At 42.0% G+C, this 14,805-nt stretch overlaps 1 protein-coding gene across 8 annotated transcripts in view; it reads left to right on the plus strand.

The window, feature by feature from the left end:
- LOC111841526 (uncharacterized) overlaps positions 1-14,805 on the plus strand; it is a 120,728-nt gene that overhangs the window by 26,525 nt on the left and 79,398 nt on the right. For all 8 annotated transcript variants that reach the window (XR_011993960.1, XR_011993962.1, XR_011993961.1 and 5 more), the window contains one exon: positions 1,448-1,519. Coding sequence is in view for 1 of the 8 variants with exons in the window: in XM_072718483.1 (XP_072574584.1) it covers positions 1,448-1,519 (72 nt within the window). In the remaining 7 variants the exon portion in view is untranslated. The remainder of the gene's footprint in view (positions 1-1,447; positions 1,520-14,805) is intronic.

Here is a 14,805-nt window from a genome sequence, read left to right on the forward strand (position 1 = left end):
CATACTTGTTTGAATTACTTGCATGTTTATGAATAACGCGTAGGGCGCAGATGCGGTGTTACTTTCGTTTATTCTGTTTGATTATTCTTACAGACAACAGTACAAGAGGTGCCCCCAATACATTAATAGAGTACATTAATAGAGTGAAAGTGCTTTCATTGACATAAGCAAATTCGTTCACTGAAGGTTATAGCAATGTGCGCGCAGTCGATAGCTTTGACTACGTTGGGAAAACCGGACATCTCTGCAAATTGCGCTTTAATATTTGCCTGTTCAACCACAGTGTAAGGAAATTTTATATATCTGGGTGACAAGCGAATTATGCCGTCCCATACAGCCGGCATGGCGCGACTCAGAATTGACTGAGAAATACCCGATCGGTCCGCAAGTTCTCGCTGAAAAGCACCTGTGGCTAAGAACCCGCGAGTGGACAGAACTTGTAAAGGAACAGGTAGCCTATAGCGTAATTCCTCATCGTCTGCTTTTGTAATACTGTAATGTTTAGCACACAGCTCCAAAAGGATTGCTCTTGGAAATCTTAATCGACTTAGAAGCCAGTCATCATCATCATTATAAGCTATGTCTTCCAATAACGCAGGAGCTGCCATGGTAGTTGTAATAGTTGTCATTTTCTGCACTGTTTTATTGTTACAAATTGATAAAAAAAAAATCAGCTGCCGTACATTTGTAAACAACATACAATTAATGTCGGTGTATTTGATAAAGTCAGCGTCATGATTGTGAGTCTGACACAGTGAAACTGCAGTAGCACTCTTTTGCCAGTAGGTGCCTCCATTTTGACAAATCGAGCAGAAACTTGCGTACGCCTTGTCTGGGGTTGCCGTGAGAATGTGCGTGGCGGTACGCCAAGTTTAGTTTTTATACATCTCGACCTGAGCGTGGAAACAGGCGTGCGCAACATTTTTGTGCGTAAGCACCGTTTATACATGAGGCCCCTGGTGATTCCAGGAACATCACTGAGGATGTATCCAGGAGCATCACAGCAACAGAAGAATTTAGGAATGAATAATTGTCTATTTGTCCAAATTTCTGTAATTTATGAAACATGCACTAAAACATATTAATACAATCCATTAGTACATTTTTCCATATGATTGCTGGTTCTCCCACATCCCAGTTACTGTTGGTATTAGAGTTCTCTCAGTGCACTGTCCAGCTCTTACTGTAATGTGGGTCATACAGACTTTTACTTTGAATAAAGATGTCTTTAATGTGTGTAAAATTATCATCTAACAGCTCATGATCAGGTATGATGAATTTGAATGTAATTTGTTCTCATGGAATGAATGGTCATTAATGGTCTGACATTGCTACATATTTTTCCTATAATTAGGTGTAGCTGTTGTGATGTGTGATGGGCTGAATGCAACATCCTTTAAATTATCCCATTTTTATTTGATTTTAAAATTAACTCTTCATTTTGCAGTTACAGGGCAATTAATTATACGCATCACCTTGAGAACTGCATTTCCCATCATTCTGGTGGGTGCCCTAACAGGTAAGTTTAAGTGTAATTAATAGATATGAATCATTAAAGTAAAGCAGGATAAAGCAGCAGCTCCTGGTAAAACATTAAACACACTGTGGTGTATCTTTGAAGATGCCAAACATACTTCAGTGTTTTAGCACATACACAGCAAATGTGCCAGTGTTAAATTAATACTGCATGGTGTTTATATGGGTCCTCACCATTCAGTGTTACATTTAACACTTTACAGTATGCAGTGAGTGTTGTTTTCACAGTGTTAATATTTATTAACTTTTATAGTGTTCCGTTGTTACAGTGTTAAGTCAAAGAGTCTCCACCTCCACATATCCGCCCCATTTTAATATGTGCACAAGAAGGCATGAGGATCAGAAGAGCCATCCCTGATTTATCCACCATCATGAGAAAGACTCTGACCAAAAAGGACCTTACAGCTTTTTCTTGTTCTATATGTGCTTTTATAGCTTGTTGCCATTGAGTCAGAGAAAAAGCTCTTGAAGGTGTACAGGACACATTTCAAGAGTGGTATATATTTTAATGGTGTGGTGGTGTATTTGATTGCTAGTCCTGCCCTTGGATGATTAACATATGTGGAAAGGTTTTAGGACAGTTGTGATACCATTTTCTGTACATCTCTTGGTACTGCCCACTCTCCAGCAGACCAATGGTGCTGGATGTATATTTGCATAGCATAACAAAGTACTGTTTTTGACTTGAGATTGTTTTTTTAAATCCACCGTGATTGTGGTGAATAGGGCAAGAGAACAAAAACCACAGAAATGACTCTTGTGTGCTAGCCAGTGAATAGGTGAGATAGTGTAGCCTCTATGGTTTAACTAGAAAAAACATTGGTTTCATAATCTGTGTTTGGTGACTGGTACCATACGTTTTACTTTTATACCACAGGCGGGTCTCAAGAGAGCTTGACTGGTTCTTTCACACTCTCATTGAAAAAAAACAATGTTATTCATGCTTAAATAAACACATTAATAATGACGGTTTTTCAATGTTCTCCAACTTACATGAGCACGGTTTTTTAGTTACCAGGAGCTGAGCTGAAATAAAACTTGCATAAAAATAGAAAAGGCTATGTTGGTCTTAGTCTTTCTTTTTATAGTGGGTTAGTAAAACACAGCAGCCTAATGCCCAAATGAGTTTAAATGAGAGTACATTAAAATGGGGCAGATATGGGCCATCCATTATATACTTGTGTGCCCCCCATATGGGCTTGCAATTTGGGAAGAGGTGGAGACACATTGTCTTAACACTCTAGGCTGTAAATTGAATACTATAAGAGTTAAAAAATATTAACACTGTAAAAACAACACTCATTGCACACTGTAAAGTGTTAAAGGTAACACTGAATAGTGTGGACCCATATAAACACACAATGTTAACACTGGCACATTTACTGCATACTTCTCATTTTTCATCTCATTACTGTACAGAGTTTCTTGTGATTTTGTCACTCTCGTTGTAAAATACAGATGTACCTCAGAACTTGAACTTAATCCGTTCAGAACTCTGGATCGAATACTAAAAAGTTCGAGTTCTGATCGAATTTTCCTCATAAGTGTAGGAATTATTAGCTCAGGTAATTTTTAATATCTCCACCAATATGTTTGAATTAATTAAAGTTGAATTAATTACTATTTAATGCTGTTTATTAATCAATTGTTATGCCGAATGGTCGGCTCCTCCAAACTCAATTGTGGTATCCCTGTGAGTCTGTTAATGTGAGACTTAAATGGGATTCACTAATTACCAGTATCGCTTAGTAACCTGGGTTAGAAGGCTCATCCCGCGAGCTGCATCACCAGGTAATGTAAACGATTGGTAGCGAAGCTCCCCTCACGGCCGATGAGAGAGAGTCTTGCGATGTTTCAGGCGAGTTTGAGGTTCAGAGTGTGTAGCAAGATCGCACAGAGGCAGGAACTTAGTGTGAGTACTCAATGACGGAGGCTAAAGTTGTGTAAAAGACATGCATTTATTCCTAACTAACACTACAACTAACATAAGACAGACATTACACCTAACACAAACAACAAACACGAAATAACGGAATAAAACAAACGATGTAATTATGAAAATGCAATGACCGGATTTAAATGAGTAACCTTAAATGGGAAATACTGTTCTGCAAAGCAAGCACAGTTTGTGGAAACACGACCCTAAAGTCTTATAGCAGGTTAACAGAACAGCTTAAGTTGTTAGAATGAAAGGAAGTTGGTTTACTTGGTTGAAGAGTGGGGGGGGGGGGTCTTGGCAGTTGATGGCAGAGCTACTGAGCCGATGGCACTCAGGAAGGCGCGGCGTTTGAAGCAGTGCAGTGGAGCCCCTTTGGATTCTCTCTCCTGGTGAAGCTTTGTCTTGGGTGCTGTTCTCTGTTCAGCTGCGCCTTCACTGGAGGACTTCTTATGGGCTTCTCTTCTCTTCTGATGGTCTTTTCTGCGCTTGATGATCTGTTTGCCCCGGCTGATGTTCTCCTTCGGGCTGGCGGTTATTCTCTGCGCACCTTTGTTCTGAGGTGCTAGATTTTTATGGTCTAAAGTTCATGAATAGGGATGACCAGGAATTCGACTCCTGGCCCAATGGCTGGCCATCCATTTGGCGGGCTTTCGGAAGGGGGTCTGTATCAGTCCTTTTGGGATTTATGACTTGACTGATTCTCCCTTTACTGATGATTTTCATTAAGCTGTTATAACCTTTGATACATCCACTTTTATGGTAATCACTGACAAGATTTGGAATCAGGGGTGATTAACAATCAGTTTGACACCAAACTTGCCATACCAGCTTCACAGGTACATACCTCATACCATCTGTATTAATTGATTAAACAATTAATTATTTTATCTATGTGACTGATTCACATCAGTATAGGATACAGGTGTTCTGGGTTGCACCTCAACAGATGTTACACTTTGTGCAGACATTACATCAAATATTCATATTACAAACAGCACATCTTATCCATAGATAGCCGTGGCCATTAGTTTGTGGTAATATCAATATAAGTTGCACATCTGGACACAACATATCTTGGTTGGTGTGGCTTATTCTAATTGATCTTCTCCAAAATGGATAAGATACACCTTAATTCAGTTCTTTTTAATATAGTATGTTAGAACACAGAAACTTGGTAACGGTCCACCAAGATCAGATAAGGACCACAAAGGAATGTTGGAAGAGAAGGGGGGGGGGTTTAACAAAGAAGACTCTCTAAAAGTTAGGACACATTGGTTACACTAATTTTCCAGATTCTTCTGGTATACCATGAGAACATACATACAATGGTAGCTATACCTATCTATTTATTTAAAATTATATGTGTTCAAGTGCAAAGGGGTAAAGTAGGTGATACTCCGTGAACATGGTTATAAGGGTGGCACACAAAACACTAAGATTGTCTAAGGACACATACAAACATAACCTATCTGTATATTGAGACTAGTAGTCGTGAGTAAATCAATATACAGGGTATACAAAAGCCAAACTTAAATGAAACTTCCTTTAGGGTGTTTGTCTGTTGGGTGAGTGATATGTAAGGCAGAATGTATGGGGAGGGGGTTGTGTGCCAAGTCGATGGACCCCTGTCCATTAGGTCCTCTCTGCTTGTCTGTAGGTCCCTAAATCTTTGGGCAATAAAAGTTGGAGTGCTGGCCTCCATGGTTATCTGTGTGTGTGTGTTTATGTGTGTAACCCCCCTTTGGTGCCTTCCTGATCTTGGGGCAGAAGGATCCCGGGGTAGGGTCCAACCTGCACAGGAAGGAGTCATGATGCTGGCATGGGTCTCTTGCTTCGTGACAGTGATCTCCAGTCAGGTATCCTCCATGGTGTGGAGTGAGGTCCGAGGAGACAGCCAGGGTTTGACATTCCCATGTGGCTGTGTCAGGTGTCCACAGTGGCAGCGGTTCTCTAACTTGAGCCCAAATTTTCTGACGTTGGAAGTCTAACAATGGCTCGAACCGGTTCAGCAAATCTTTCCCAATGAGGAATGGAATGGACTCAAGTTGGGAAATGTATACAGGGTGCATTACATTCATGGGGCCGATGGACAAATTGAGGGGGATCATGTGATCCATCCTGGTGCCCACTGGTGAATATGCCTGCACGTCCAAAGAGCATTTCCTCGGCTGGAGGGTTTTGTTCTTCTGGGCGGCTAGGTGCTGCACCTGGTAGAAGCGACTGGCTGACATGAGGGTGATGTCTGCTGCAGTGTCGATGAGGGCCTCGAGGGTGAGAACATCTTCCAGGGTGATGGAGAGGTAGAATTTCTTGGCTACCCCCTTTTCCATCAGGTCACCCAGAAGCTGTGGCACAGGGGCTTGGCCAGGAATTGGTGAGGCGTCGCCACAGTCGGATTGGTGCTCTTAGTCAAGGCACACAACCAGGACAGTGCTGCCATCCTTGTTCTTGAGCTCCGTGTGGGCTCTGTCCAGCAGGGTGTCGGCCTGGTCCAGTCTGGCTTCGAGGTTTTCTCTGGTGGCTCTGGCTTGCTGTTTTTGCTGGTCAGCTTCAGCTCTGAGCTCGTCCAGGGCTTGTTGAAGCTTTTTGCTGGTGTGAGGCATTTCGCCTTCTTCCGTCTCCTCCTCCTCATGGGGTGGAGAGCTTCTCTTTTGGAGTTCTTGCTCCAGATTCCCAATGTGATGCTGGGCCTGGGCAGCATCTCTCTGTGCCTCTGCCAATAGTCGTTGGGTGTTTTTCTCCTGCTGTTGGAGTGCTTGCACCCTTTGCTGGAGACGGGACGTTCCCTCTTCATTCATCTTCAGCCTGGCTAGGAGTTTGTGTGCGAGGGAGCCGAGTATTTTGGTTAGCCGCATTTCTGAATGGGTGGCATGTCCATAAGTTCGGCAATGTCGTCCTCAATTTGGTCAGCTTCTTTGGACCATGTGAGATTGACATGACATGACATGGCAAGTTGGGAGTCACATCTTCAGACCAGATAGCAAAATCTTTCCACTGGTCCAGTGGGCTTTCCATGTGGGTCATGGTGACTCGGTCAACTGGAGGGTGACTGCAGAAATCTGTTACTCAGGTTGGGTGTTGCCTAGGTGGGAGGCCTAACATCTAAATCTGGACGAACAAATTAAACCAACAAAATAAAATAAAGTAGAACTGAGGCCTGTCAATGGGTAACTGGAAGGGTGTAGTGAACCACGGGAATAGTTACCCACGACAAAATAAACAAACAAAAATTGTTCCCCGGGAGAAGTTGTTGCAAGTTAGAACAGTGTGAGTTATTCTAGGGCCTGAGAGATGCCCTAGTGAGGGGGAAAGGATAAAGCCTTATTCTGGAAATTGCAGATCTGTGGCTATTGACAGTGTCAGAAGACCACAGGAGAAGTTGGGAACAGGAAATGAGAAATAACAGCTTCAAACCAATGGGACTGCATTCAAACGTAGCTTGCTGTTGCAGATCAGATTACCCCTGGGTTGGGCTCTCTTGTACAACTCCGCTTTGACCAGAAGGGGGGACCACTAGCAGGTTCTGCTTTATTTGTCCCTATATGAGGTGTTGCGGTGTTAAGCTAGTCATGCTGTTAGAGAGGTTTGAACGCTGTCAGGTGTCCCGTCTGAGTAGGGCATGTCCCACAAGCTCAATCCCAGCCAAGCAGGCCCAAGTCCAGCTCCCATTCCCCCGATCCCCAGCAATGTCAACTTGGAAGAGGATGTTCTGTACGCACAACTGAGACAACCCAGGTGGGGCTCAGCTTATTGGCTGAACTACCTGAGACCTGACTCGACCAAGGCTGGCAAAATAGCCTTCAGGTGTCACCCACCCTAGTGAGAGTCCAAGCTAGGGCCGTTCTCAGAACTCACCCTAGACGAGGTCCTGCTCAAAAGTTGTAATGACTGCCTGAGGTACCTGTCAGCCTTGCCCTTAATGAGTCAGCGGGTGCAGCCGGGCTGGCGCGCTTTTGGGCGTCCAATTGCTGGGAACTCCCATTCGGTTCTGACAAACTGTACGATCGTAAGCAGTGACAGCAGAGCCACAGGCAAGTTCAACCAACAGAGAGCGAATGGTAAGCACCCAGCACAGGAAAAGCTCAACCGATCACGTCCAAAACCTCAACGACTCCCTGATGTGATTGTATATGTAACTGGTTTACTGTTATTAATAATGGTTGAACTTCTATGCAAGTCTCCTTGTTGGGGGAGAAGGAGTGGATGAAAGCATAAAATGAAGTAAAACCTAAAATAAATCAAAAAGGTAAAACAGAAATCAAACCAAATTAATTGTTTCTTATTGTTTAATTGTAAACATCAATTAGTTATGGTGTTGACCACTAGAGACCCAACTCAGATGTTGTTATACTACTATGGCTGACCACTAGAGGCTCAATTTCGAAATGGAGTGGTAGTTCTATGCCTGACCACTAGAGGTGCAATTTCGAAATGGAGTGGTAGTTCTATGCCTGACCACTAGAGGCGCACTTTTGAAATGGAGTGGTAGTTCTATGCCTGACCACTAGAGGCGCAATTGGGTGTTGCTCCCTTTGCGGGGGGGGTCCCCGACAAGTGAGCCTATAAGGGGTGGGGTCACTGGTGACCCAGGAGAAAAAAAAAAAACAAATGGCGTCAGGCAGGCCTTCAGGGCTCTGACCTTTAAGTGGTTAGCTGACTGCACTCGTAACCAAGACGGTTTCTAGGCGGTTGCTGATGCTAGATGAGTGACATACACTTTTAATGTATGCACACGCTGCTTGCGGCTAACTTCTGTGTCTTGCTCAGTTTAAAACCCCTTAATACAATTGCTGAAGCGAGACTACATAATACAATTGCTGAGGCGATGACTAGCGTTACGGCGACGGATCTAAATAGTGAGTGCACTATATCTCATTGCAAATGGTGCTTATGGGGTTTATGGGGCACTGGAAGACCTTCTGGAACAGGTGGGACCTGTTCAAGCCGGACGGGTTGCATCTGAACCATAGGGGAACCAGTGTATTGGGGAGGCGTATGTGCAGAATAGTTGAGGAATGTTTAAACTAGGGACTGGGGGGGCAGGGAGGTCAGTTAAGAATTTATGTGGGGAGAGACGGAAAGCCCAAATAAAAATTAAAAGTAGACACTGTAAAAGGCCTACCATTAGTGGTCTGTATTTGAATGCTAGGAGTATTAGAAACAAAATTAACGACTTAGGGGCTTTAATTTCTTCAGACAATTACGACATTATAGGAATAACTGAAACATGGATGAGTGACAATGATGGTGATGAATATAATATGGATGGTTATACGTTGTTCCGTAGAGACCGGATAGGCAAGAAGGGAGGTGGTGTTGCAGTATACGTAAAAGAAAACTTGCAGGCAAGGGATCTCACTGATAAAAATAAAAATTCAGAAGCTATATGGATCAAACTTGATGCTAAAGATTCAAATGGCCTAATTGTCGGGGTTTGTTATAGGGCACCTAATGTGGCTGTAGAGGAAAGCAGAATATTATATGATGATATCAGGATTATGAGTAATAAAAATGATGTGGTGGTTATGGGTGATTTTAATTTACCTGGGATACAGTGGGACACAGTCTCTGGCTCTTCTGTAAATGAACTTGAGATGGTGGAATTAGTACAGGATTGTTTTTTTACTCAGTTTGTTAATACTCCTACCAGGGGAGAAGCCCTTCTTGATCTCGTTTTTTGTAATAACCAGGATAGGATTGGAAAATTAGAGGTTTTAGACCCATTGTACGGTAGTGATCATAACATGGTTAAATTCGAGGTTAATTTTAGTGTCCAAAGAGCAAAGTCTAAATTAAAAGTATACAATGTTAGGAAGGCTAACTTTAATGGTATGAGACGGAAATTAGAAACTGTAAACTGGACAGAGTTAAATAGCAAAACAGTAGAAGAGGCATGGGAATTTTTCAAAAGCACATTGTTGCAAGTGCAAGAGGACTTCATACCTGTTTCCAGCAAAACTAAATCTAGGAAACGACAACCAAGGTGGTTTACTAAGGAAATTAAGAATAAAGTCAGGAGGAAAAGGGCTCTGTTCCACAACTGGAAAATAACTAATGATTTCAAAATCAAGCAGGAGTATCTAAGTCTACAGGCAGAGTTAAAAAATGACATTAGGCTATCAAAGAGGGATGTAGAAAGAAAAATTGCATTGGAGGCTAAGCATGACAGTAAAGGTTTCTTCCAATATTTTAACTCCAAGAGAGCACTAAAAGCTGAAATCACTAATTTACAGGATAGTAAGGGCCTTATAATTGATAACGAAATTGATATGGTAAATGAGTTTAATGATTATTTTTCAAGGGTGTTCACAATAGAGAACACAAGTAACTTACCACCGATTAATACGAATACAGCATCGTCTATGACCAATATATGTATAACTGAGGTTGATGTGATACTAAGCCTAGCTAAACTCAAAATAAATAAATCACAGGGGCCTGATGGCATCTTACCTTTAGTCTTGAAAGAGATGAGGGATATTATTAGCCAACCTTTGACTTTAATATTCCAGAAATCGTTATCTGCGGGTGTGGTACCATCAGATTGGAAGCATGCTAATATAACACCCATATTCAAAAAAGGGGATAGAAGTAATCCGGCAAACTATAGGCCAATCAGTTTAACTAGCATTACTGGAAAAATAATGGAAGCTATAATTCAAGTGAAAATGGTAGATTACCTAGATGCAAATAACATTATAAAGGATAGCCAACATGGATTTAGGAGAGGTAGATCCTGCTTAACGAATCTGCTTGAGTTCTTTGAGGAAGCTACAAGTGAAATTGATCACAAAAAGGCCTATGATGTGATTTACTTAGATTTCCAGAAAGCCTTTGATGTTGTCCCCCACAAACGGCTCTTGTTAAAGCTTAAAGCTGCAGGAATTTTAGGAACTGTGGCAGCTTGGATCAAAAACTGGCTAACTGATAGGAAGCAGCGAGTAGTTATTAGAGGCACTATGTCACAGTGGGCCTCCGTTTATAGTGGGGTACCGCAGGGTTCAATTTTAGGACCACTATTGTTCCTAATTTACATTAATGATATTGACACGAATACATACAGTAAACTGGTTAAATTTGCAGACGACACTAAGGTGAGCAGATACTAATCTAGCAGCAGAGAGGCTCCAACGGGATCTGGATTTAATTAGCGAATGGGCTGATACTTGGCAGATGAAATTTAACACAGATAAATGTAAGGTAATCCATGCAGGGAGCAGAAATATACAGTACAGATATTTTATGGGTTCCACTGAAATAAAGGTAGCTGATCACGAGAAAGATCTCGGTATGTATGTTGATGCTTCCATGTCCCACTCTCGCCAGTGTGGGGAAGCAATAAAAAAGGCGAACAGAATGTTGGGTTATATCTCTAGATGTGTGGAGTTTAAGTCAAGGGAGGTGATGTTACACTTATATAATTCCTTGGTAAGACCCCACCTAGAATACTGTGTGCAGGTTTGGTCACCATACCTCAAGAAGGACATTGCTGCCTTAGAAAAGGTGCAACGAAGAGCTACGAGAATGATTCCTGGTCTTAGAGGAATGTCTTACGAGGAGAGGTTAGCGGAACTGAATCTGTTCAGCCTTGAGCAAAGGAGGCTAAGGGGGGATATGATTCAGGTCTATAAGATTCTAACGGGTCTGGATGCCGTTCAGCCAAATGACTATTTCAATATTAGTCTAAATACTAGAACTCGTGGCCATAAGTGGAAATTAGCGGGAGAACATTTTAAAACAAATTTGAGGAAGCACTTCTTTACACAGCGTGTAGTCAGAGTATGGAATAGTCTTCCTGCTATTGTAGTGGAAGCTAAAACCATGGGTTCCTTTAAATCAGAGCTAGATAAGATTTTAACAACTCTGAGCTATTAGCTAAGTTCTCCCCAAACGAGCTTGATGGGCCGAATGGCCTCCTCTCGTTTGTAAATTTCTTATGTTCTTATGTTCTTAACCATGGCAGGTCTCAAGCACTGGAGACTCCCAAATTCCAAATAACACACACTTGGCTCACAGCGCAAAGTGGTGTTAAACTTGCTTTGTCTAAAGCAGGCACACACATACGAGAATGATCCTGATAGGTAGCTAAGCTATCGGTCTTATCTCAGAGAGTACAAGCAACAGAATTCAGGTTAGAACCTCTTAACAAGAATTCCTGTTCGCTAATAGAGAGAGAGATCTCTGCCAGGATATATAGAAACGGAGAAACTCGTCCGAATCGATCCTGGAAACAACGCGCTATACCTGAGAATCTCGTCAGATATAGGGTTTAAGTTTACTGCAGTCTAAAACGAATGAAACCTAAAATAACATAACCGAAAATAAAACAAAAGAAAATAACTACTAATAATAGAAATTAAAATAATAAGCCCGTATAATCCCGCTTAAATGCCTTCGGACAGGTATTTTAGGAACTGTAGCGACTTGGATTGATAACTGGTTAACGGATAGGAAGCAGCGAGTAGTTATAAGAGGCTCGATGTCACAGTGGGCCTGCGTTCATAGTGGGGTACCGCAGGGTTCAATTTTAGGACCACTTTTGTTCCTAATTTACATAAATGATATAGACACCAATATATACAGTAAACTGGTGAAATTTGCAGATGACACCAAGGTGGGTGGTGTAGCAGATACTGAACTAGCGGCTCAGCAGCTACAGCGGGATCTTAATTTAATTAGTGACTGGGCTGACACCTGGCAGATGAAATTTAACATAGACAAATGTAAGGTACTCCATGTAGGGAGCAGAAATATAAAGTACAGGTATTTTATGGGACCTACTGAAATAAAGGTAGCTGATTATGAGAAAGACCTTGGTGTGTATGTTGATGCTTCCATGTCTCATTCTCGCCAGTGTGGGGAAGCAATAAAAAAGGCCAATAGGATGTTGGGGTACATCTCCAGGTGTGTGGAGTTTAAGTCAAGGGAGGTAATGCTAAGATTATACAATTCCTTGGTGAGACCTCACCTAGAATATTGTGTACAGGTTTGGTCACCATATCTTAAAAAGGACATAGCGGCCTTAGAAAAGGTGCAGCGTAGGGCCACAAGAATGATTCCTGGTCTTAGAGGAATGTCATACGAGGAAAGGTTATTTGAGCTAAATCTGTTCAGCCTCAAGCAAAGGAGACTGAGGGGGGACATGATCCAGGTCTATAAGATTCTAACAGGTTTGGATGCTGTTCAACCGAATAGTTACTTCAGCATTAGTTCAAATACAAGAACTCGTGGCCATAGGTGGAAATTAGCGGGAGAACATTTCAAACTGGATTTAAGGAAGCACTTCTTTACACAGCGTGTAGTCAGAGTATGGAATAGTCTTCCTGATAACGTAGTGCAAGCTGAATCCTTGGGTTCCTTTAAATCAGAGCTAGATAAGATTTTAACAACTCTGAGCTATTAGTTAAGTTCTCCCCAAGCGAGCTCGATGGGCCGAATGGCCTCCTCTCGTTTGTATAGTTCTTATGTTCTTATGTTCTTATGACTGCCGTGAGTGCAATTAATCCTCAACTTTGCAACCTGTTCACAGTAGCGCTTATTCAACTGCACGTTCGGTCATAAAAAGTTTAAATTGTGTGCTCACAAAAAGTTTAAACCTTGTGCCCGCGTTCTTCCACCAATTATGTAGGAATTATTAGCTCAGGTAATTTTTAATATCTCCACCAATATGTTTGAATTAATTAAAGTTGAATTAATTATTATCTAATGCTGATTATTAATCAATTGTTATGCCGAATGGTCGGCTCCTCCAAACTCAATTGCGGTATCCCTGTGAGTCTGTTAATGTGAGACTTAAATGGGATTCACTAATTACCAGTATCGCTTAGTAACCTGGGTTAGAAGGCTCGTCCCGCGAGCTGCATCACCAGGTAATGTAAACGATTGGTAGCGAAGCTCCCCTCACGGCCGATGAGAGAGAGTCTTGCGATGTTTCAGGCGAGTTTGAGGTTCAGAGCGTGTAGCAAGATCGCACAGAGGCAGGAACTTAGTGTGAGTACTCAATGACGGAGGCTGAAGTTGTGTAAAAGACATGCATTTATTCCTAACTAACACTACAACTAACATAAGACAGACATTACACCTAACACAAACAACAAACACGAAATAACGGAATAAAACAAATGATGTAATTATGAAAATGCAATGACCGGATTTAAATGAGTAACCTTAAATGGGAAATACTGTTCTGCAAAGCAAGCACAGTTTGTGGAAACACGACCCTAAAGTCTTATAGCAGGTTAACAGAACAGCTTAAGTTGTTAGAATGAAAGAAAGTTGGTTTACTTGGTTGAAGAGTGGGGGGGGGGGGGGTCTTGGCAGTTGATGGCAGAGCTGCTGAGCCAATGGCACTCAGGAAGGCGCGGCGTTTGAAGCAGTGCAGTGGAGCCCCTTTGGATTCTCTCTCCTGGTGAAGCTTTGTCTTGGGTGCTGTTCTCTGTTCAGCTGGGCCTTCACTGGAGGACTTCTTGTGGGCTTCTCTTCTCCCGGGCTGATGGTCTTTTCTGCGCTTGATGATCTGTTTGCCCCAGCTGATGTTCTCCTTCGGGCTGGCGGTTATTCTCTGCGCACCTTTGTTCTGAGGTGCTAGATTTTTATGGTCTAAAGTTCATGAATAGGGATGACCAGGAATTCGACTCCTGGCCCAATGGCTGGCCATCCATTTGGCGGGCTTTCGGAAGGGGGTCTGTATCAGTCCTTTTGGGATTTATGACTTGACTGATTCTCCCTTTACTGATGATTTTCATTAAGCTGTTATAACCTTTGATACATCCACTTTTATGGTAATCACTGACAAGATTTGGAATCAGGGGTGATTAACAATCAGTTTGACACCAAACTTGCCATACCAGCTTCACAGGTACATACCTCATACCATCTGTATTAATTGATTAAACAATTAATTATTTTATCTATGTGACTGATTCACCTCAGTATAGGATACAGGTGTTCTGGGTTGCACCTCAACAGATGTTACACTTTGTGCAGACATTGCATCAAATATTCATATTACAAACAGCACATCTTATCCATAGATAGGCGTGGCCATTAGTTTGTGGTAATATCAATATAAGTTGCACATCTGGACACAACATATCTTGGTTGGTGTGGCTTATTCTAATTGATCTTCTCCAAAATGGATAAGATACACCTTAATTCAGTTCTTTTTAATATAGTATGTTAGAACACAGAAACTTGGTAACGGTCCACCAAGATCAGATAAGGACCACAAAGGAATGTTGGAAGAGAAGGGGGGGTTTTTAACAAAGAAGACTCTCTAAAAGTTAGGACACATTGGTTACACTAATTTTCCAGATTCTTCTGGTATACCA

Source organism: Paramormyrops kingsleyae, chromosome 12 (genome assembly GCF_048594095.1).
Source record: "Paramormyrops kingsleyae isolate MSU_618 chromosome 12, PKINGS_0.4, whole genome shotgun sequence".
Classification (NCBI taxonomy): Eukaryota; Metazoa; Chordata; class Actinopteri; order Osteoglossiformes; family Mormyridae; genus Paramormyrops; species Paramormyrops kingsleyae.